Source organism: Elephantulus edwardii, unplaced genomic scaffold (assembly GCF_000299155.1).
Source record: "Elephantulus edwardii isolate Elephantulus edwardi_28Jun2011 unplaced genomic scaffold, EleEdw1.0 scaffold00077, whole genome shotgun sequence".
NCBI classification, from domain to species: domain Eukaryota; kingdom Metazoa; phylum Chordata; class Mammalia; order Macroscelidea; family Macroscelididae; genus Elephantulus; species Elephantulus edwardii.
In genome coordinates, this window is record NW_006399827.1 from 9,094,831 (window position 1) to 9,119,492 (window position 24,662).

General features: G+C 50.5%; 1 protein-coding gene across 1 annotated transcript; it reads right to left on the bottom strand.

The window, feature by feature from the left end:
- Positions 1 to 1,813: 1,813 nt before the first annotated feature.
- PDK2 (pyruvate dehydrogenase kinase, isozyme 2) lies at positions 1,814 to 23,780 on the bottom strand. The gene is made up of 11 exons (XM_006889304.1): positions 23,590 to 23,780; positions 21,198 to 21,339; positions 7,968 to 8,039; positions 7,291 to 7,475; positions 6,562 to 6,651; positions 6,305 to 6,382; positions 4,201 to 4,277; positions 4,020 to 4,118; positions 3,714 to 3,821; positions 2,992 to 3,105; positions 1,814 to 2,398 (listed from the first exon to the last, which is right to left on the bottom strand). Exons 1-11 carry the CDS (start codon positions 23,705 to 23,707, stop codon positions 2,258 to 2,260), a joined length of 1,224 nt encoding a protein of 407 aa, XP_006889366.1. The 5' UTR covers positions 23,708 to 23,780; the 3' UTR covers positions 1,814 to 2,257.
- Between the last annotated feature and the right edge of the window lie 882 nt (positions 23,781 to 24,662).

The window sequence follows — 24,662 nt, forward strand, 5'->3', positions numbered from 1 at the left end:
GGTTGCAAGCTGTGAGCGCTCTGTGCTGCTCCCCCAGGAGGCCAGCAGGCGCTGCAACAGGTCGCACTCAGGGTAGACTCCCAGCCAAACTCCTTGGCAGGAGAGCAGAGGAAGCAGCATGGGGACATGTGGGATCTTTGTAAGGACTCCAGGAGGATTAAAGACCCTCTCTTCTCTTTCCTTCTTTGTCCTCTGGGCCACAATGGATTAGATGAGATCCAATAGTTCTTTCCTGGGGCCTGTTCAAGGACTGGCCTTCAACCCATCCCCCAAGCCAGGAGTTGTTCTGCTGGACCTTCAGAGGCACCTGGGCCCTCTTTGGGGGGTGGGGCAAACCTGGAGCTGGCAGAGAACAAGGACAGGCCACCAGCACTGCCTACGCAGTGAGGAACTCATGATTCGTCACCCCAGTGGGGCAGGGCCAAAACGTGGGAGGGTTTGTCAGCACACCCTCATTAACCTGGGTCCTCATCAAAGTCTTGGTGGGCTCCAGAACTGGTGGGCCAGGTGGGTCCGTTCCATGGGCTACTAGGATGGGTGGGGGCTGAGGCCAGCTCCATCCCAACGATCACAGCCGCAGTCTGGGAGATAGGCACGTGTCCTTGTTAGGGAATGTTTGAGAGGGAGCCTGCAGCTGGGGCCCAAGTCACAGCTGCCAATAAATTAGGCTCTGACTGGCCTGTCCCTCTCCTCCCACCTGCCCGGAAGGGTGGACAGATAAACGAGTGCATGCTGACTCCCCTCATTCCCGTGGGGAGTTCAGGTGAGCCCCTCTCTCCGAGGGCCACTGCCTTGCTAGGTCTAGGGGCTTCAGTTGCAGGGTCACCCTGGGTGGGGACAGGATCCAGCCCCTGGGACTGAGTCCTTTTCTTCCCGACCATCTGTGCAGGGAGTAGGGCTTCAAGAGATCGAGAGAGGGAAACATTAGCACCATCTGGGGCTGGAGGGCTGGGAGAGTGGGAAAGCACCTGGGTCCTTGAAGGTGTCAGGCACTAGCGTAGGTGCCCACCTGCATGTGAGGGAAGACGGTTCTCAACTTATTTCAATAAACACGTATGATGTGCCAGTGACTTTTCTGTCTGCCCCACCTGGGGGTGGGGTGGAGTAAGGGGACTGGGCTGGGCAGAGGGTGGTGGGCAGTAAGTCTGTTTGCAGCTGCTGGGCCGTCGGGCGTTCTGAATGGATGGCTTTGTAGACTGCTACTCGCGGTCCACACTGAACCGGGCGGGATGCCGAGTCTGTCAAGTGTTGATCAAAGAGTGCCAGGGTTTGTGTGGGTGTGTGTGCTCCAAGTCCCTGCACCCTGACCGACTCAGGAAGGCAGCCAGACCACAGTCTCATTCAGTCTCCTCTTTACTGTGGCTGTCACTGTCACCATCACAGTAACTGGCAGGAATTGCACACAACCTAAACTCGTGTGCTAAGGGTAGGAGAGCATTCAGGGTTATAAAACTAGCTATGTACATAAGAAGATTCTAGGGAATAAGCCACCACAAGCCTGTGTGTCCAGGATCAGCAGGAGACGAGGGCCTAGGTGGGGACCAGGTAGATGGGCAGATGGGCGTGTGCATGTGAGTACATGCTGGGAAGGGCCAGGGGGGGAGCAAAACACTGCTGAGGCACCTGCAAGGCCACAGGCAACTCAGTGAGGCAGGCTGCCCCCCTAGGCTCCTGGGGTTCCTCTACTTTAGGGCACTAGGAGAGCCTCCTCGCTACCCTACAACCTTGAACTTAAGAGTTCAGAGTGGAAAGAGGGTGTAGGACCTGGTCCTTGACCAGAGCTTTCTCCACCCGCTACTCCAGATCCAGAGGTACCCAGTCCCTTCCTAACACTGACGGGGCCAGGACCAGGGCTGGAGAATAAGGCAAGCAGGGGCATTCACATGAAGGTCAGGGCTGTGGAGGGTAGGAAGGGGCACCCACCTGGGACCCCAGGAAAGAGTGATAGCCTAGTCTCAGAGAGGAAGACTGTCATGGAAGAGCATCTCTGGGACACCCCATCAGGGTGGAGATGTTCCCCAACTCTCAGGCTTCACCTACCAAGATTGGAAACCAGGAGACCACAGAAGGAGCTCCATGGAGACAGAGATTGGCACTTGGGGGCCACCACAGACCTGTCACTGCAGTGATTTCCATAGAGACTGAAGGTGGTCATCAGGGAAAACTCCCTACCCCAGACCTTGGGGGGCAGGGAGGTCACCATGGTGGCCGGTCCCAGAGGCAGCAGTATGTCCTCTCGGGCATCAGCTAGGATGCCCTAGCTGACCCGGTAGGTGGATGTGTTCTTGGGCTCCGTACTGGGCACACACCAGTCCCCGGCCTCCTGGATGGTCTGGTAGTGGCGCCATGCTGACTTGTTGTAGACGGGCAGGCGTTCCACCGAGTCCGTGGACAGGGCCTAGGGAGCATCAGCGTCACCCTCCACGTCCCTGAGCCATGCCAACTCCTAGCACACCACCCATCCCCTGTGTGGGCTGTGGTGGTCTCTGATCCCGGCACCATGTCCCAATCCATGTGTGAGTCAGCAAAGCTCACACACCAGACATTGCAGAGACAAGGCCCTTGGGTCCTGAGAGACCCAGGAAAGGGCCTGGCCCTCTGTGTCCTGCGCCTGCCCATTCAAGAAAGCGGCCTGATGGTAGGGGAGGAGGAGGAGGCAGCTAGCTGTGGGACCTTGAGCAAGGTTCCCAACTCTGAACCTCGGTTTCCCTGTCTGAGCACCAGGAGCCAGATGACTGGATCCCTGGGTTCCCCTTCCTCTTGGGTCTCAAACATCAAGGTCCTTGAACACAGTCTAAATTCTGACTGTGGACCCTGGAATTCCCTGCACAGCAGAAAAGCTGTGGGTGCCTGGGAGAGCACTGCAGGCTGAGGAGCTGCAGCTCTGCTCCGATTCCAGAGTCTGGGCCCAGGAGGAGCCCAGAGGGAAGGATGTAAACCCTAACACCTGGCAGACCCCTCCCCCAAGCCACTCCACAGACAGGGACTGACCTTGAGATAGATGACGGCGTCAGTCCCAAAGCCCTCCATGGAGAAGAGCTGCAGGTCCCCCTGGAAGTACTTGGCATAGAGGCGGGAGATGGGGAGCCCGTAACCAAAGCCAGCCTACAAGGGGGAGGAAGGGCACAGGCTGGTGAGGTGGCTGGCACCTGGCTTCCTGGGCGTGCAGGGATGGCATGGGAGTGATGGAGGATGTGGGCTAAAGAGTTCTGAACTGGGGTCAGGCGGGGGGCAGGGGCTCCTGGAGCTGAGTAGAGAGGAGGCAAGGGGAAGCTTTAAGGATATGGGTGAGATGTAGGGCATCAGTTGGGTGGTGGGAGAAAGGCTGAGGGGATGTGAGGGCGCAGGGACATCATCAGGCAGGTGGAGGTGCTCTGCTCCAGCAACCAGAAGCCCTGCGTCCCAGTCTGGACAGGCCTCTAGTCACAATTTTCCAGTCTAGAAAATGAGTGAGCCTCCTCCCTGGAATTAACAGGTGTTAGTATACTGAACAATGTACAGAAAAGGCAGTAACGCAGAGGGAGATAGGCAGAGGGGAGGTGAGAGACAGACAGCCACTTGACAGACTGCTGGACAAGTGCAGGCTGGGGAGAGATGGGAGGCTCAGGTACAGGTGGGGCCTCTGGGGCCTCTGGGCCCCCTACCCAGCCACAGAATGAGAGACCACAGGAGGTAAGGAAGTGAGAGACGGGGCTGAAGTGATGCTATCTCACCAGTGGGGTCCCCCCAGTGCCAGGCTGGGGGGTGGGTGCGGTGGAATACATGTAGCTGAAGAGTCGCTCAATCTTCCTCAAGGGGACACCCCCACCTCGGTCACTCATCTGGGGAAGACGGGACATGTTGGGGTCTTATTAGAGCTGAGCTCCCCACACAGCTCCACCCTGGCACCTCTGACCCTTACCCCAGGATCTAAGCCCACCACGTGGGCTAGGGGAAGAGAGGGAGAGGAGAGCCCATCTTGGGCAAGTGGAAGCTCCTACCCTCGCTGTCCCTGGTCCCCAGAATCAAGGATCACATACTTTGATGGACAAGTCTTCCTCTCCCAAGGCCAACATGACCTTGATAGGGGGGAGAACAAGGCTGGACTCATGGCTTTCCACTGTTGCCCGCATGGCATTCTATGGAGAAAGTGAGGTAAGAAATAAGGGAGAAAAAGGCTAATCCTAACAACCCTCTTGGCACCCAAGGGCCCAGCCTCACCTTGAAGAGCTCAAAAAGCATGTGGTAGAGGTGGGAGGGGACATAGACCATGTGGATTGGCTGTTTGGCATTGGACGCTGCAGGAAAGTCAAGATCAGAAAACTGTCATGAGGTTACCATTCAACCTGTACCCAACTACCCAACAACTTGCTTGTTCATCTAGCATGTGTTCACTCGTCTATCCATCAATTCAGTGACCCTTCAGCATCTGTCCACCTGCCTCTCCATGCTGAGAACTGTGTGCTATGCAGGGCTAGACCCTGGGAACCCTGGAGCATACTGACCCATTCTGCGCTCCAGTCTCCCGTACTGTGTAATTAACTGTAAGGCAGAAAAGCACACTTGCAGAGGAGACGACTTATGACCTTGTCCGGGAGGCCCAGGAAAGCTGTCTAGATAAGCTGGACTAGAACTGGGCCTTAAAGAAAGATTAGCACGTGGGCAGGGCAACTTCCAAGTACAGAGGTACCAAAACATCTCAGGCACACAGGCATGGAGGTGACTGAGAAGCAGGCAGGGAAAGAGGGCTGAGGGCACTTCCAGGTTCCTACCTCTTTGCCCTTCTCATCAGTTAAGTCTTGACACTTAAGACATCCAAGACAGTTACCAAATTGACCCCATTCTTCCTCTCTGGTGTCTCTACCTCTCCTTGCCTGGATTCCTGCAGTAACTCCCTAACAGGTCTTTTGGGACCTTTTCCTCTTCCTCCAATTAGTAGTTTTCAAATGTTAGATCTCACTGCCACCTTGCTTCAAACTCCCCAAAGGCTTCTCATTGTGCTTTAAAGCCCACTCTTGTACCTGATCCCTGCATGCCCCAGTTTCTCTCTCCAACTCACTGTCCTTTAACCTCCTAGCCCTGGCCTTTCTCTGAAGATGGCACTGAAAGTGAAGAAGGAAGCCTCTGCTGCTCTGAAACCAAAGTAAAAGTGTTAAAAGGCCAAGATGGCAGTCCTAAAGGGCATCCACAGCCACAAAAAAATAAACAAAAAAGAGGAAAAAAAAAAGATCTGCACGTCACCCACCTTCCAGCGGCCTAAGACGCTGAAACTCTGAAAGCAGCCTAAATACTCCCGGAAGAGTGTCCCCAGCACAAAAAGGCTTGACCACTATGCCATCATGTTTCCCCAGACCACTGAGTCAGCCATGAAGAAGATAGTTAACAACACACTTGTGTTCACTCTGGTTGTCAAGGTCAAGCAGCACCAAATCAAGCTGTAAAGAAGCTCGATGACATTGATGTTGCCAAGGTCAACACCCTGATCAGGGCTGATGGAGAGAAGTCAGCTTGATCCTGACTATGATGCTTCGGATGTTTGCCAACAAAATTGGGATCATCTAAACTGAGTCCCGCTGGCTAGTTATAAATTCATTTTTTTACCCCCCCCCCAAAAAAAAACAACCCAAGAACCTCACAGCCCTCCCACACTGGTTCTTTGTTGTCATCTCAGTGGGGCCTCCCAGGTAGGACCAGTATAGGGCCTTACCCAGTGCAGGACCTCTGTAGGTATCCTCTCAGATCTATCCTGTCCTTTTCTAAATTCTTGGCTTCCCTTACAGCTGGATGTAGCCAGGTGATTCATGGAAGTGATATGTCCACCTCCGAGGCCCTGCCTCCACTTCCTCCCCTCTCCCTCCAGGCTGGAGCTCAAACATGGCTGCAGGCAGCCAGCTCTAACCATGCCACCCCAGGGCCAGAGAGGTAAACGTCTCTGTTGATTAAGTCACTGTTACTTGGATTCTGGGAAGCCAGCCAAGTGGTTATCCCATCCACTACATACACACCCTATCTTGTGCCACCCTGTTTTCTCTTCCCTGTCAATGACTGTCACAGTTGGCATTATCTTGTTTATCTGTCTCTTCATCACTTCAAGATCCCATTCCCTAACCTCCTCAGCATCTAGAATATAAGCTCTGTGAGAACAGGGACCCTGCCTGTCTTGTTTACTTAATAATAATTTCTCAAATTAATTAATATACTGCTATAAAAGCTCTGCTTCTACCTTGTCAAAAAAAGTCCACGTTCCTTATTCCCTGATCTCACCTCCCTTTCTCTTGTCACCAGCCTTGTAGACACACGTACAAACACAAAATTCCATCCTCACCATTGATCTCCTGAATCTCCAGGTCAGGTGAGGCCATGTAATACTTGTCACACAGGAGTTTGGCCATGTCATAGGCATCTGAGAGAAGAGAGGAACCATTCAGGGCAAAGGGCAGTCCTTTGGCCTTGCCACTGGGCTCCACACCACTAACCACATGGGGGCATGGCCCTACCTACTGCGGTGCCTACCCACTGGGGAATGGGTCACCTTCTGATCTCCAGAACTCCCTGTGGGCAGATATGGAGAAGATGACTCACCTTTCACCACATCAGAGACATTGCAGTTGGGGTCGATGCTGCCGATGTGTTTGGGGTGGGCTGGGTTGGTGCTGCCGTCAAAGATCAGGGCTGGGGATGGGAAGAAAAGGTGGTGTTGGCCAGGACACGGAGCAGCCTGGAGCTTTCTCTTCCCCTAGCCCTCTCCAGACTGCTGCCCTTACATTTAGTCCTCTGTGGGCTCCACAAGATGCACACCCTCCCCTGTCGTCACCTGCTGGGCCCTGGCCCTTCCCTAACCAGCCCTGAACCTCCAAGGGCCTGAAGCTTCCTTCTTTCCAGAAGCCTCTGCTCCAATCACATCTCCCTTAAAACACACCTAGATCCCACATTACATTTCTTTAGCTCCAACAGTTAAATTTTTGCCATCCTGCTTTGGAAATTATTTGAGAATGATGAACTGATTAGATTTGTGATGGGCTATGATTTTTCATTCATAGTGAATACTGCAGTATTTATTCTAACCAACAAACTCTTGGAATGTAATGAGAGTTGCTATGAATAGTGAATTTCACACCTTCTAAAAAAGTGACACGATTTCACGTTTTATAAACACTTAAGTATCGATTAATTTCCGTTGTCGTCCCTGATTTTGGAGCCAGTGGCTCATCTGCTCAGGTTTTGGAGAGCGCCAGGCCTGAGTGTCCCCAGGAGGAGGTGCGCTGTGGCCTGCCCGGGGGACCCCGACCCCCTCCCAGCAGCCCCACTCACTGTGCTGGTTGATGAGCATGCGGATGGAGATGCGGCTGAGGTAGAAGCGGTCCAGGAAGTACTGGATGTTCTGATTGGAGACAGGGTCATCACCGTAGGCGTCCTTGTACTCAAGCACGCCCTGTGCCATGGTGGGCACCACGTCATTGTGCCGGTTCCGGATGGTGACCAGGGCATCTGTGAACCTGGGTTGGGAGGGAGACGTCTGCTACTGCCCAGCTCTTGGGACATCCTTCCAATGTCCCTCTAGTCCTCATGTCCTGTCCACAGCACGGTCACCCACTCCCCCTGCCCAGACCCCATTCCGATCCAGTGCCCTGCAAATCCTTCCCAGAATCCCACCCTGCGTGTCCAGTTAAGTGACAGCCTTTTGCTCAAAGGCCTAGAGCTGTCAGTTCCTCAGGGTGGAGCTGCCCACTAAGGCCTGGATCTCTCCCAGGAGGCTCAGTGAATACACAGGGCAAGGCCTCCCCAAGAAGGGGAGCAGTGTTGGTCCCAATAAACTTGGGTGCCCCCTAATGCAGAGTCTGTCCCCCTGCTCAGTTTGAATCTATCTTGGCACAGGGGTAATCTTCTCTGTCCTGTTGGAATTTTTTTTGCCTTTAAATCCCTTCCTGAGGGGCTGTGACCCAGATGTCCTTTGTTCACATCTGCCCTCCCACCGTGACCTCACTCACTGGTTCAAAGTGTGGTGGTCCTCAGGGTCCTTGTCCAGGAACTCCATGATGTCCAGGAGACTCTGCACATACCTGTGCGTGGAGACAAGGGGAGCCAGCCACCTCACCTCTGGGCTAACCAGGTCTCCCCTCCGTTCACGCGGCCACACCTCACTCTTGTCCTGACCCTCTGTGGTGCCACGCAGCTGCACTGACTGACAAGGTGCGTCTGGTTCCTCTCAACCCATTTCATTTGGACATGAGTCTCCCTGACAGTAAGTTATGTAAAAAACCTGCTCATTTACTGGCCTCCCTTGCAGTGCCTGATTGTGGAGTCTGAAATGACAGTAGAGCCCCTAATGCCAACGGTTAACAGCTCAGCTGCAAACTGGGCAGTCAGCGGGTCAAGTCCTCCCAGAGGCACCTCAGGAGAAATGACTGGCAATTTACGTACTTCCCACAAATGAGCTGCTGAAGCCTTTCCACAGCACAGAGAAGCCAATCTACCACACGGGGTTGCTCTGAGTCAGATCGGCTATGGCAACCGGTACTGCAGTATCTAGTGGCTAAGCTGTAATGTACTCAGATGAGGGCCGAAGTAGTTCCACAGCTGGAAGTGGTACAGTTAAGCCTCAGACAGCTCTAGTGTTCCTGTCACCATCTGGTGCTGTGACTATGCTGCTGCTTAAACAGTGAGGGGACGGCAGCAGCCGGGAGCTGGCTCAGCCCAGGCCCACTCCCACGCCGAGCTGGGGAAGCGGGGAGACCTCGCTGGGCCCGAGTCTCCACATCAGGAAAATGAGGGTGTTCTGGTTCTTCTTGAAGATTTTCTTTCTGTGAAAACCTACACAGCATCAGTATCCACTCGATGACTACAGGTACAGCCCAGTGGCATTGGTTACACTGCTAATGGTGTTGCCATTCTTGCCCTCTCCCACACGACCCCCTGAAGCTGAAGACAATTCCTTAAAAGAGCTCAATGCTCACAGTAAATAATCCTGACTCATTTAGTGAAACTTATTTTGAAGACAATTTAGAGGATAATGTCAGAGAGAAAAATAAAATTTCAGGGTAATAGATTCAGAGTCCTTCAGCTCCCAGTGGGTCCAGGAAGCGCATGGATTCTCTAAGAAATGTTAAATTCTGCTTTACATCCCTTCCCCTTGGATTCATCTACTGAGTCCTTGATCAAAATGCTCAGTACTGGTAGCTGGCACCATCCGGTTCTGATCTCATGGCAAAGGAGGCCAGGAGACCTACAGTCCAGTTCCTTCTTACGTTCCTGGATCATACTCTTCTGCTCCTACAGACAGATACCAATTTTGTCTCAGGTGGCTTCTTGAAAGCTTTAAAGACCACAGGCACTACTTACTCACCAAACTGTTGCTGTCATGAACCCTCGAGTCAGAACTGACTCAGAGCTGACCCTTCAGTGGGTTTTCAAGCCAGTAAAGAGCATGGAAGGGGACTGCCCGTCTTTCTCCCATGGAGCAGCTGGTGGATTCAATGACGTGCCTCGGGGCTGGCAGCACAGCTCCTACCACTGGGGCAGCAGAGCTCCCTACTCGCTGGATGTTAAGTACCGTCAAGTTGGACCTGACTCAGAGCTGACCCTCCTGCGGGTTTTCTGAGGCAGTAAATCGCATGGGATGAAAATGTCCATCTTTCTCCAGCAAAGCAGTTGGTAGATTCAAACCTTGTGCCTTCAGATTAGCAGCACAACTCCTTACCACTAAGCCACCAGTGCTTCAACAGACACTTCAAAACCAGCCTTAAAGCAATTAGCTGGTCAGAACCATGAAGGCTTCAAATGGAGAGAATTAACCCCATGAGGAGCTGAACTATATCTAAGCAGTTTCTGGACAATGAATAAGGATGACAGAAGAAGAGTACTGAATATCCCATGGATTGCCAAGAGAACAGATGGCCTGGTCTTATTTTATACTGGTTTATTTACAAGGTTTGTATACATTGTTTACCACACCAGATCTTTCCCATGTGCTTCACCCACCCCTCCCTCCACCCATCAAATTGTGCGATCCTATGATTAACCACCCCTGCCCCCACGCATCCTCAGCCCTCTGCTCCTGTCCCTTGGATCCTCATACTCATTCCACAATGACGGTCTTATACAATATTTGTCCTTATGGGATTGATTTAGTTCACTTAGCATAATGTTCTCCAGTTCCTCCTGTAATTTGAAAAATCATTGCTCCTGTGTGCTGTAGCACTCCATTGTGAATGTACCTTAATTTCTAAATCCATCTGATTATGGTTGGACATTTGGGCTGTTTCTATGTTCTTGTGATGGTGAATAACGCTGCAGTGAACACTGGTGTACAAGTCTCTGTTTGTTTCTCAGTTCTAATTCTCTCGGAATAGATTTCTATGTTCAGCTTTTTGAGAAAATGCCAAACTGCCTTCCAGAGTAGCTGTACCATTTTACAATCCCACCAACAATGTATAAGTGTTCCTATCTCACCACATCCTCTCCAACATTTACTTGCTGTCCTGTTAAAACTTTGCCACTGCTACTGGAGTGAGATGGTATCTCATTGTGGTTTTGATTTGCATCTCTCTTATTGCCAATGACTTTGAGCATTTTGTCATTTGTTGGCCATCCAAATGTCTTCCTCTGTGAAAGGTCTATGTCTTTTGCCCATCTTGTAATTGTAATTGTGTAAACAGTCTTTTTCTCATGGAGGCCCTGTAGGATTCTGTAAACTTTTGCTCTCAGACACTTGTCTAAAATGGTATTGCCTAATGTTTTTCTCAGTCAGTAGGTTTTCTTTTCAAACAGGTCATGGTGAAGGTGCAACCAGAGTGCCTCTTTGAGGCAAAGAATGGTAAAGCTTTGTCATTCGTATTTTGGACATATAGCTAGGCGTGAATATTCCTTGGAAAGGGACATACTTGGAAAAACGGAGGGCCAGCAAATGAGAGAAGACCCTCAACAAGCTGGACTGACCGGGTGACTTTGGCAATGGGCTCAAGTGTGTCAGATGATGAGGATGGCACAGGTTCAAGCTGGCTGTTGATAGGGTTACAATGCATGCACTTGACAGTGCCAGACAACAAGTGGCTGTTTCAAAGGTGTCCTGGTGGTGCTGGAGGTTGTGTTGGACTGCTAACTTCTAAGGGAGAAAAATGAAGCTTTACAGCCTCAGAAACCAATGGAGGATCTCCATGAGTCAGAATCAGCTTGATAGCGGTGGATTGTTTGGAGGTAGTTTCAGCAACTGAATCCGCAACCCCCGTGTACTTACTGCCCTTTGGTGAAGATGAGCTGTGATGGCTGGCACAGTACCTGCTACAGAGAGAGTGTCTCAAAGTGCTTGATCTCATTCTAAACACTGGCTCCTGTGCTCCTGACGGCCAGTGTCCTCTGAGTCCCCAGCAGTACACTCTCCACTGCCTGCCCTGGGAGCAGACACTGAATCACACAGCACTTTTTAAAAAAATCACCTTTTAATTTTTCCCCCATTCATTCATTGCTGCACATTTTCCTCCCTGCCTGCCCCTCACCCCAGTTTGCTTTTCTCTTTGAAAAGAAAAAAACCCTTTTTTCATTGTTATATAACCCCCACTCCCCTGTCCACTTTACTATAGCGCTCTTATTCTGGATTCTTGCCATGCAAATAATATCGAATCATATATCCCTTTTAAACAGTTTTCTCCCTCATCTGTCAATGTAGTGTATATTATTTATCCCTTTTTCTTGTTTTACAAATTTTTTATATTATTAATTTCAATGAAAATTTACAGAGACTTTGGATTTCCATTCATTCATTGTTGCACTTTTCTCCCCTCCCAACCTTCCCCACAAGTACACTAACCTCCTGGAAAAATAAAAGAAACATTCTTTCATTGTTTTACAATCCCTGCCCCCAGGTCCACTCCACTATGCAGCCTTCTCTCTGGACTCCCGTCATGACAAAAATACCTAATAATATATCCCCTTTAAACAGTTTTCTCCCTCATTTGTTTCAATGCAGTATACGTTATTAAACCCATCTTTCTCAGTCTCCCCCCAACTCCGATGTCAGTTCTGTTTTACAACAGTGGCACCATGCGGTATTTGTCTGTTTGTGACTCACAAAAGCATAATGTCCTCCAGGGTCACCCATTTTGAATAATATTGCATGAGTTCCTTGTTTTTCACTGCAGCGTAGTATTCCATTGTGTGACTATACCACAGCTTCTCTATCCTTTCGTTTGTTGATGGGCACTTGTGTTGTTTCAAACTCTTTGCTACTGTGAACAAAGCTGCAATAAACATGGGTGTGCATATATCTGCTTGGATGTCAGTTATGGTCTCTTTGGGGTATATTCCCAGTAGTGGAACTGCTGGGTCAAATGGTACTTCTATTTGCAACTTTTTGAGAAAGCGCCATACTGCCTTCCGCAGTGGTTGCACTATTTTACACTTCCACCAACAGTGAATAAGGGTTCCAGTTTCTCCACAACCTCACCAGCATTTGCTGCTTGCCGTTCCATTAAATTTTGCTATTCTGACTGGGGTGAGATGATATCTCAAAGTTGTTTTGATTTGCATCTCTCTTAGAGCTAGGGATTTTGAACATTTCTTCATGTGCTTGTTAGCCATCTGAATGTCTTCTTTGGTGAAGTGTCTGTTCATATCCTGTGCCCATTTTTCAATTGGATTAATTACCTTTATCTTGTTGTGGTGCTCAAGTATTTTATAAATTTTAGATGTAAGTCCCTTATCTAATATGTCATTACTAAATAACTTTTCCCCAGTCTGTGGCTTCGCTTTTTACCCTGTTGGCAAAGTTTTTGGATGTGCATAGGGATTTGATTCTTAGAAGGTCCCATTCATCTATTTTATCCTCCCTGGTTGTAGGTTTTTCAGGATGGTTGGAAGACTGTTCATATTGTGGATAAGGGCTTCTAGAGTTTTTCCAAGCTTTTCTCTGATGAAGTTTTAGTCCTTGGTTTTAGTCCTACGTCCATGATCCACTTTGAGTTGGGTTTTGTGTATGGTATGAGGTTTGGGTCTTGCTTGAGTTTTCAGCAGACAGTTTTCCAATTCTGCCAACACCATTTGTTTAAAATGCTGTCCTTTTCGCACTTAACTGATTTCATCTCCTTGTCAAAAATCACTTGACCATAGGTAGATGGCTGATTTCTGGGTTCTCAATTCTATTCCATTGATCTATGCGTCTGTCATTATACCAGTACCACCCTATCTTGACTGTCACGGCAGTGTAGTAGGATTTGAAATCTGGGAGTGAGATGCCTCCTACCTTGTTTCTATTTTTAAGGAGTGCTTTGCTTATTCGGGTCTCTTTCCTTTCCAAATGAAATTGGAGATTGCCTTTTCCATCTCTTTGAAGAATGGAATTGGTATTTGTATTGGGATTGCACTGAACATGTAAATTTCCTTTGGTAGTATTGTCATTTTCACAATATTGAGTCTTCCTATCCATGAGCAAGGTATATTCTTCCATTTCTCCAGGTCTCCCTTTTTGTTTTTTGTAGTAGTATGCAGTCTTCAATATGGATTGATGCTCAATATCAAGAAAACAAAGATTCTCACCCTGGGCCAACTGGAGCATCAGTATGGATGGTGAAATAATTGAGATAGTTAATAGTTTTCATTTATTTGGCTCCACAGTCAACACTCTTGGTAACAGCAGCCAAGAAATCAGGAGATGAATTGCATTGGGAAAGTCAGCTGTGAGGGACCTCTCAAGAGTACTGAAATGCAACGACGTCAGGCTGGAGACTAAGGTGTGCCTGATCCACGCTATAGTCTTTGCAATTACGTGCTATGCATCAGAGAGTTGGACAGTGAATAGGGATGATAGAAAGAGAATTGATGCCTTTGAGTTGTGGTGCTGGAGAAGAGTGTTGAATATACCATGGACTGCTAGGAGAACAAACAGGTTTGTCCTGGAGAGGGTGAAGCCAGAATGTTCCCTGGAGTCAAGGATTCTGAAGCCTCGTATGACATACTTTGGGCATGTTGCAAAGAGGGAATGGTCCTTGGAGAAGGACATCATGTTTGGGAGAGTGGAGGGACAGCGCAGGAGAGGAAGACCCTTGATGAGATGGATCGATTCTGTGAGTGGAGTGGTGGGAATGAGTGTGTTTGAGATGGTGAATTTGGCACAGGATAGAACGGCGTTTAGGGCACTTGTACATAGGGTCGCTATGAGTCGCAAATGACTCAATGGCACATAACAACAAAAACAGTAAGTAGTATTTTGCAATTTTCTTTGAATAGATCCTTTGTGTTTCTGGTTACTCCCAAGTATTTAATCTTGTGATCAGCTATTGTGATGGACATTGTTTTCCTTAGCTCCAGTTCTCACATGGGCTTTAATCTGACACATCACACAGAGCACCCCCATGGCTTTGTGACAGCAGCTACAGGTTTGTCTCAGCCCCAGGACTCTCTCTGTGGCCTCCCCATGCCTGGCACAGGAATAGCACCTGACATATAGTGGACAAGGCCTCCTAATCACTAAGGTGCAGGGCAGGTGAGGCCCAGGCAGCAAAACAGATCAGCTTCCTCCCCAGAGTCCAGCCTACACATCAGAAGGGCCACCCTCTCCCCAGCCCTGACAATCAGCATGGCCCTTCTCGATCCTCTCCGATCTCCTTGGAGTAACAGCCCATACTTAGAAAGTGATCACTAATGCTCACCTGTGCCCAAAGTCCTACATAGGGTCTCTCATGTCGCAAAACTTTGATTAGTATGTAATTAAATCCCCTTTATGTAGACATGCAAACTAGTTCAGAGAGATCAAGTGAAATGCACACGGCTACACAGTAAGCAGCAGCTCTGGGGTTCAACCAGATCTGCCCGACTCTAAGTCTATACCACATGTCATGGCCACACTGGTCCTAACAGCGGTGATGCCACTGACATCACTAGTGATGGAAGCTGGCACTGCCTGGATACCAGCCCTGGGCCAGGATGTTTCTCTGTTTTTCATGGCTGCTGGCCCCTACTCTCTACAGTCACTCTGGGAGGTGGGTGCTATGCTAGGTCAGCTGCAGAGATGAGAAAGTTGGTGCGTACAGCTGGGATTCCTTATCCCAGACCTGTGTGATTCCAAATCCCTTGTTCCATAACAATGCCTAGGATAAAATTTCATGCTGATATACCCCCACCTGCCAAGAGTGGAGGATGAGGAGGGAAAAAGTTGAGTCTAGGAGGGTGAATGTGGCTGACTAGAGGCCTGCAGGCAGGGGCGTGGGCACTAGGGTGGAGGCTGGCAGGAGGGCAAGGTCAGTGTCACAGCATCCAGGGATCAGACAGTGCCCCAGCCCCTGCCTGCAAGGCTAGCTAATGAACTCTAGAGGGCAGAAATGAGGCAGAGGCCTGGTCATAAAGCACTAATGTGAAGCGAAGGTCACCAGAATCCATCAACAAAGGGAAGAGCCTGCCAACATAGGTGTCAGGCGAGTGGCCAGCCCAAAGCCCATGCCTGGCTCCTGTCCGTGAAGCAGGGTTTGGGATCCCTGTCCTGATTCTCCCACTGGGGCCTGGTCCTATGTGGCACTCTTGGGAGGGAGAGAGGGCATTATGGGTGCAATGTTCCCAGAGGACCTTTGGCCCCAACCCCACCCTTAAGCCTCCAGGAACCTGGCACACCAGCTCTTGTCCTTGAGAGATACTGAGCATGACGCAATGCTGGCTCCCAGACCGCCCGCCCTTTGAGGGTGAGAGCAAAACAGGTTAGCTCTGGAGGCCGGAAGCCCAGTGTAGGGGCAGGCTCACCTTGTCCAGGTTTATTCACCTCAGCCAGGCTGCGTCCTCAGGAGTCTACACCAAGCCCCAGAGAGCCCTGGGGTCCCTAGGCCTGCGAGCTCAGCACTAAGCAATAAATGGGATTGCTCAAAGATCCCCTAGTAAGACCTAGCGTTCTTCCCTCACCTCCACCCAGGGTTGCATGGAAGCCCACCCAGATCTGCCTTGGGGGGTTTTCTATCTGAAGTTAGCCATTTTTCTAGTCAGCCTCTTGGATTTGGGAGGCAGAAAGTTTGGGGATGCTGCTATCAGCATGTGGTGGAGTGGGGGCTGTGTGCAGGTTGTGAGAGAGATGCAGGCGGAATGAATGAAGCAGCATGTGTGCCAGTGGGTGGGTGCGCACACATGCGTACAACCCCACCAGAGTGTAGAGCCACTGTGGGGAAGGGGCGTGCATGAGGTGGCACATGTGACAGACGGGTGGCCGGCAGATCTGGATTCTGCTGCTGGCTCTGCCCCGAAGAGGCCACTCACAGGCTCAGGGAGCCCCTCTGAGAAGGGAGGTCTGTAGCAGTAACCTAACCACTCAGGGGATCAGGAAGAAGACCGAGGGAGAGGACGTGCAGTCCACTCAACAAGCAGCCAGTCCTACTCTTATTACAGTGGAGGGAAGAGTGGCTGAGGGAGTCAATGAGTGCATGCAGAGGGCATGAACCTAGAGCCCCAGCCTCGCCGGCACTTGGGCTGGTTCTTAGTGGGACATGGGGGTGGTTCCCATGGGCTTCACATACCTAATGCTGGTGGGGTTGGATGTGTATACACACAACACACACACACAACCCCAAGGCAGCAAGGAAGGTTCATGTAAAGGTGACAGCAGTCATATCGGCTCCTACCCCCTTCCCAACAGCCCCCACAAAAGCCTTAGTGATAGCAGTGACTCACTGTCATTTGATTCTACTCTGAAACTCTCACTTAACTCTCCACCTGCTAGAAGCAAACCCCAACTCCACAGGCTCCTTCAGTGAGGAGTCAACTGCACTCCAGCAACACCCATTTCTAGAAAGTGAACCCTATTCCCCCACCAGCTCATGCTGTGACCTCAGAGGGGATGTGCCTGGGGAAGGAAGGGCTGAACCCCTCGATCTCCTGGGAGGCCAGCACCTGCTGGGAGCTCCAGTTGGGTCACTGCTCCGCTCTGGTGTCAGAGACTTCTCTGTCATTTCAGCAGCTAGGACCACACCGGCCCCCGCATTCCAGGAGGAAGCCGACTCCATGTCACCATTCCAGGATACAGCACTCTCCTTTTCCCTTCAAGAATACAGTCTCCAATCAGACTGCCTGAGTGCAAATCCCAGCTCCAACAATTCCTAAACCAGATGCTGTGGTGCTGAGCCCAACTAATGTCACCTCATGTGTGAGAGAACCACCAGGTTCCCATGGCCAACCCTCAAGGCAGCCATTTTTCTTTGTTTACTTTCTTTCCTCCCAGGGATGGTTTTAAGATTTTATTTAACATTTTAGTTAATTTTATTCCAAAGTTTTCTACACATAGTTTTGGTATTTAAGTTTCTTTTTTACTCCCCTCTCCCTTCCTTTCTGTCCCCGTTTTCCCTCTAAGACTGATTCTATCTGTGGGTAAACTGTTTCTTGCTTTTTAAAATTGTGTACTGAAGAGTGAACTGACCTTCCAGGGGTCCTACGGGACACTGCCCATTCTGTTCCCTTGGAGCAGCTGGTGGCCTCGAACCACATACCTTCGGGACTGCAGAGCAGCTTCTTGCCACTAGAAGCTCCCTTTTTGTAACAGTGGTTATATTAAAAAAAAACCTGTCCTTTTGTGACTGACATAGTGTCATGCAGCATAATGTCTTCGAGATTCATCTGTGTTGTGTACCATTTCATGAATTCATAATTTTTCAGGGAACCATGACACTCTTTGTATAAATGTACTGTAGTTTCTTTAGCCATTTGTCTGCTGAAGGACAGTTGAGTTGTTTGCACTTCTCTGTTACTGTAAATAATGCTGTAACTAACATGGGCGTGTACATGTCGGTTTGTGTTGGAAATTCTTTGGGTATAGACCTAATAGTGGGATTGCTGGATCAAATGGTACTTCTACTGCCAACTTTTCAAGGAAGAACCAGATTGCTTTCCATAGTGGCTGCACTATTTTACAGTCCCACCAGCAGAGCATGAGATGCCTGTGTCCCTCGCTACTTTCTTTGAAGTAGATGACCACACCATGCCTTTCTTCTGAGCCATCTCTGGACAGACTCAAGCCACCAATTTTTTGGTGATCAGCTGAGGATTTCAACTGTTTGTACGACCTGGGCTTTACTGAAATGATTTTATGTAGATAAGTCACTTAACCCTCTGCATGTCATACCCCTCATCTCTAAAGCAGAGATAACAGCAAGGCCTACTTCATACGGTGTGTTAGTACCAACGCTCAGGCCAGCTCCTGACACATCGTCATCACAATCACCACACTGTCCGACAGAACCTCTGCAGTAACACATCACTGCTGGCCTGATACCGCTGCCCAGGAACCAAAGGACACTGCCTGTGCCTACAGACCTCTATCCACATTCCCATCAAGAAGTGGCATCTGACTTTTAGAAACATGTCCCCGTTTCACAGACAAGGAACCAAAGGCTCAGAGAGGCAATTAAGCTTGCCAAAATTGGTGCAAAAGGTTAAAGCATCCACCTGCTAAGTGAAAGGCTGAAGACCAATCTACCCAGGGCACCTCAGAGGAAAAGCCCTTGCAATCTGCTTCAGAAAGACTAGTCTCTGAGAACCCTACGATGTACAGTTCTACTCTGACACACAGTCAAAATCAACTGGTGCCAACCAAACAAGCTGTTGTCAAGGTCAGCACTTTCACTCTACCTTGCAATTCGAGGTCCTACTTTACCAAATGTGTGTGGCTGAAATAATGTATCAGGTTTAGACTAAGAGTTCTCAACTGGTCCACAGGGACTCTTGCAGAGAACCTTCCCCAGCTCAGTGGAAACTCCACTCCTGTTACGCATCTTAACTATCACCACTGCCAGCAACGGCATTTGCAGAGGACTCTCCCCTGTCCGTTCATCACACTCAGGGGAGTGACTCTCTTGCCAGGGGCCCTGGTGAGTCACCCCCACTATCCCCAAGTCCTGTGCAGACCATACCCACCTCCACCTCTCCATCCTCCAAGCTGGCAAGGGTTTCTCCTGGAGACAGTCATCATGTGCCCATCAGGAAGTCCTTCCTGTCCTCAAACCTTAGTTTCTCCTGCTGTAGCCAAGGCCCTTTCTTTCTAGAAGCACTCTCAGCAGGGTGTCTCTTCAGTGTTAGAAGGCCCATTATTCTGCAGTCTTTGGTCTGCTCTCCTCAAAGCTGAATCATCCCCTGGGGAAGTATTCTCTCTTGTCTAACTTCACTCCCTCCTGCTGTTGTCTGACATCACTTCCAAGCTTGAGGCAAGACCAAGTCTGGCCAAGCCCCAGTGTATCAATGATTTTCAGGAGGGAACTCTGCAGAGGCCCTGGGGGAGCTGTGGGCAGTCAGCAGTTCTCCACCCCCACCCTCAGCTCTCCCAGGAACACAGTGTCCAGGGAGGGGCCTGAGAAGTCCTGTCCTGGAGGCTGGAACCCGCCAGAGAGGCGGCCAGGTCAGTCAGCCGGACAGAGCCGGAGGAGGGCTGGGAAAACAGATGGCACCTTCTGTCTCTGCCCCGTGACTTCCACACTGCCCTGTGGTGGGAACTGTTGACTGGCTCAGAGGTCCAAAAACTCTGAGGCCCAGGGCCCAGCAAGGGGTGACCTGGTTGGACTTGGTGAAAAGTGAAGCTCAACCCTCTGTCCCCCACCCCACCTTTACTGCTTGTATCAACATTATTCTCACAAAGCCTGTTCTCAGACTCACCAGCAGGCCTTTCCTGCCTCCACATCTCCACATATGCTGTTCTTTTAGCCTGGAATGTCCTTCACTTCCTTCACAGTCTGGGCTCACATCAGGCCCTGGAAGGCCCAGTGACAAGTCACCTGTGTGTGGCCATTTCAACTCTCCCACAACTCCTGATTCGCAACATCTATTTACACTCACCATGCATGTACTTGGCCCCACAGGTGACATACCTTACTTCATCTAAGGAAAAGAAGTCATTTATAAACACGCATACCTATGCAGAGAGAAAATGCTGAAAGGATACCAACAATCATCCCCCCAAAGCCAGGAAGTGATGTCAGACAACAGCAGCAAGGAATACAGTTAGATCAGAGAGAACACTTCCCCAGGGGATGATTCAGCTGAACCTTATTTGGTTATGGGGTGGAGGGTAGCAGTTGGCATTTTCCTCTATCTAGACTTCTCTAGTTTTCAAATGTTACTACTTTCATTCTTAATATATAAAACATTGCTGCTTCCACACTTCACCACAGTTCACTCCTACCCTGTGTAGGGGGCACGGGGTTCCCCTGCCTTGATGAGAAGTTGGTTCTGGAGAACACGGGCTCTCTGAAGAGCAACTGCTGCTGCTGTCCTGGACCCAGCTTGACACTGGGTTAAAAGCAGGTCTCAATACTCAGATCCAACGAGAAATCACTCACAGGCCACCCCGCACGTCTAGAAGTCCAAGAAGAGATCTGCATGGCTGTCACACAAGACCAACTGAGTGTTGTTAGACATTTCCATGCCCCGTCATGGAGCAAACTCGTGGATTCTCCATGGGACTGGCCATTGGCTAATGTCATTCCGTTACTCAACTCTGGACAGAGTTCTTTTTTTTCTTTGAATATCCTACTATATGTATTTGTTTAATTTTATGCATTCAATGATTTATTCACAGTAAATAACATTTTTTTTAATCTTCCGGTTTTTAAAAAATTTTTTGTTTATTCTGGTTGGACAGAGTTCTTATGTGAACTCGTCTGAAGCTCTTCCTCTGCTTCTGCGGCTACACGCAATAAACTTTGGTCTTTGCCCTTCAAAGCTGGCTGAGGTGGGCTGTGCACCATGCCTGCATCTAGACAGTGCATTCTAACATCTAAAGCCGTGATTTACAGCTTGAATGGTATCATCTGTTTACATGCTACATCTTCTTGTTTCTCAAAAAGCTAATCTAGATAAATATTACCCAACAAAGGCAAAACCTAAAACAGGTGCCAAGCTTCCCTGCCCAGGGCTGATGGTGAAGGCTGTTATTACTCTGAAGAGAGGATTTAGTGGTGAAAATCCTGATTTCTCAGGATTTAGTGAAATGGTGTTTGACTAAAACTATGGATTCTTGGTTTCCACAGGAAAGAGGATGGTAAATATAAGGCTGTTCCATAGGCTGGCAGGCAGGAACTTGTTCTCAGTCCCTCCTCTGGCCTAGGATTCCCTCGTGACCTTGGGCAACTGCCTGTCTTTTTCTGGGCCCTGGTGATTCCGTTGTGTTCCCACCCACTCAAGGCTGCTGGGAACATGGAATCTGTATCCCAAGCTCAGGGATGCTTGGTGCTAGAGTGCGAGGGTGCCAGGCCCTGGCCAGGGGGTCTTACCAGCTCTGAACCAGCTGCACAGAGGGTGTGCTCAGCACCCGGTCAGGAAGCAAGTTGATCTCTTTCATGATATTGGCCAGGCGCACAGGCAACTCCTGCCTGAGGAAGGTGAATGAGGTTTTCTCACAGGCATTGCTGGACCCTGGTGTGAGGAAAGCAGGGTAAGTCCCAAAATTGCAACATCTGGGTCGGACAAGATCATCATGTACTGAGGCTGTGAGAGGCAGTAACCCGTCCAAGAACACACAGCAAGCTTTCTGCCTCTTCTGCATGCTCAGACCTCTTCACATCCTGCTGGACTCTCTTGGGGGCTGTGTCCCCTCTCCACCTCCAGGTGACCTTCCCCTCAGCCAGGATGGGCCTTACCTGGGCCCACTTGGAGCTGCCTCTGGCCTAGGTCATGGCACTCTTCTCTTTCCTTCCCTCCCCGCCATTTATTTAGTGGCACTGATCCAGGTGGGCAGACCCAAATCAAACTCAAGCCACTGCTGTGAGACCGATTCTGACTCATGGCTATCCTCCATTTGGGATTCGGAGACTAGATATCTTTCTAGAAAGAGTCTGCCCATTTCTCTCCCGTGGAGCAACTGGTAGGTTTAAACCACTGCCCTTTTGGCTAGTGACCTGACACACTATACACTATGCCATCAGGGCTCCTGGGGGTGGGGGGCAGAGGAATCTGGAAAATCTCACTCTCTCCAGGGTGGGGAGCTAAGTCATGGTCACTGAGGCTCAGGGTCCCAGTGTGGTCTCTGGCCCGGTTCATTCTTGCTCAGGTCCTGATGCCCACTGCAGACTGGCCCCTTGCTTTAGTACCTACCTGCAAGGCACGCAGAGACCAAGGATGGTGGCCCAAGTCCCTTCTACTGTCAAGATTAAGGGTGTAGAGAACTGACCAGGGCATGGCCCAGAGTTACAAGACCTGGGTTCTAGTCCAGGCTCTGCTTCCAACCTTATCATCCAGGACATATCATTATCTCGGTCTCCATCATACTAAGAATGGGCTGAACCCAACTATGAGCCCATTTTAGCTGTAACATTTACTAATTGGGGACCAGGCTGTGCTGGATAAATGAGGGGATCCAAGACATCTTCTCATATGGGTAAAGCTCAAGATGCAAGAGAAGCCAGGGCTGCGGTGGGCAAACAAGTCCTGGCAAATGTGCCCTTATGTTCAGGCTGCCACTTTCCACCCCACTCAACCCCCCCATCCTCTCCCACCCCAGTGACATAGCTGTAACCTGAGAAAAGCAACTCAACTTTGCAGAGACCTGGGTCAGAAACGCTACAGCCACTGAACCCTACAGGCCAGGTAGAACTGCTCCAGAAGGTTTCTGAGGCTGTAAACCTTTATGAAAGCAGATTCTTACACATTATTCTTTCTCAGAGTAAATGGTAGATTCAAACCACTGACTTTAGGGTTAGTAGTCAGGGGTTTTAAACACTGCCACCAATGTGGTCTCCTCCAGAATCCCGGATACCCCTCCTAACCTCCAGCTGGCAGTGCAGAAATGCCATTTCTGGACACATAATGCCCATACAATGCCTACTTCAGCTGCCACGCTGGCACAGCCTTGTTCCTGCCCAGAGGTAATCCCAGACACTGGTGGTGGGTGGTCCAGCCCAGGGGCAGCCAAGGGTGGGTCCGAGGTACCAGGCTTTACTTCAAGGTGCCTGGCCGGGGCAGCTTTGATCTTCAAGTGTCCTTGCCCACTGGGACTGTTGGGGCCAGCTCCTTAAACGGGTGGACATAAACTGATCAAGGGTCCCCTCTGGTTGGCATCTTCTGAGAGCCCCCTAGCCACGCTGGCCCCTCATTTTCTCTCACTCTCTGCCCAGGAAGTCAGGCCTCGTTCCAGATGGCTACACCTCCCCAACTCTGCCTGGTTACTACTGCCCCCATCTCCTTTGGAGCCTCATTCTTAGAAGAACCCCATTTACCCTGGAACACCAAGATCCCACTCAACTGCCTTTTCTGCCCTGATAACGCCCCCTTCCCTCCAACACACACAGAGTCCTTACTCCCCAAGACCCCTGATGAGCAAAGCCGGGGAAGAAACCCTGGACTCCCCTTTCCCATCAGTAGTCCAATCCAGACTCTCCCTCCAGCCGGGCGCCCTTAACCCCTTCCAGGCTGACGCCGCTCCCTGTCAACTCCTTAACCTTTTCCTGCCCGTCCTCTTCCAGGAAACCCATCTTCGTCACTCAGGGCCTCTCTTCTCCGCCCCGTGAATCCTCCATTGTCAGACAGACACAGACACACAGACAGACAGACACACACACACACACACACACACACACACACACACACACACACACACACGATTCCCAACCACCTCCCAGTCGCCCCTCGCGGAGCCCCGCTGCCAGCTGCCTCCCGCCCTCTTCGTACCGAAGTCCAGAAACTGTTTCATGGACAGCGGCGACGGGGAGAACTTGCTGAAGTGCTCGATGTACTTGGGCGCCCCTGCCAGGGAGGCGTTCTTCAGCAGCGCCCGGACCCAGCGCATGGCGGCGGCGGCCCCGCTCGGGCTCGAGCTCCGTCACTGCACGCGCCGCGCTCGTGCCCAGCTCGGCCCGACCTGCTCAGCCCGGCTCAGCCCCTCGGTGCCACCTCCCCCGCCCCCGCCCCCGCCCCAGCCAATCGACTCGCCGCGGCGCCATGACGCTGCCAATGGCCGTGCACAAACAACTACGGGAGAACCAATAACCTTTCGCCCCGGCACGTGGCTTCCCTCTGGGCCCGCCTCCTTAACCCTATTCTAGCCTCGACGGCCTGTTGTTTTCGTTGCGGGGTTCAGCTAATCTGCTTTTGATCCAGCTGCTCCTCCCTTTCCTTCCAGAGTCAAAGGCTGGATTAACTCCTTTCTCCCCAGAGGTGACCCTTTTTATGCTTCTTCCCCCCTCCTTCCTTTATTTTGCTTCCTCCCCAGACCTTTGCCACTTGCTGGCTCTTTCTCATCCTTTCCTACCCTGAATTAGCTGGGTAGTTTACAGCTGAACATTGTCCTCTCAGAGCTACTTGTTTCATCTGTTCTGATCTACACCTGTTTCACCTGTGGAGCTCTGGTGGGACCCCGTCTCTGCTTGATCCTTTTGTAATTAGTGTTGCAGGACAGTTTCTTTAACAGTTACTCGGGATGTGATTATTTGCAAAATTTGAAGCCAAGAGCCAAGTTTATCTTTAATCCGTCCTATAGACACGCCGGCCATCCAATTCCACAAAGATGCAAACGACTCAGAAAAGGACGGCATTTTGTTTTTCTAGTTGAATAACAACATCGCGTCAAAGCCTTGGCTGGCAGATCAGTGGAGGCAGTCCTTCTGCCTGTGCAATTTTCAAAACATTTTAGCTCATGACGGAACTAGAATTCTTGGAAGTCTAGCTGAGAAAACAACTCTCCTCGTTCCGGGGTTTTTTAGGGAGAGGCCCCCGGAAGGAATGGGTGCTGGGGGCGGCGGGGA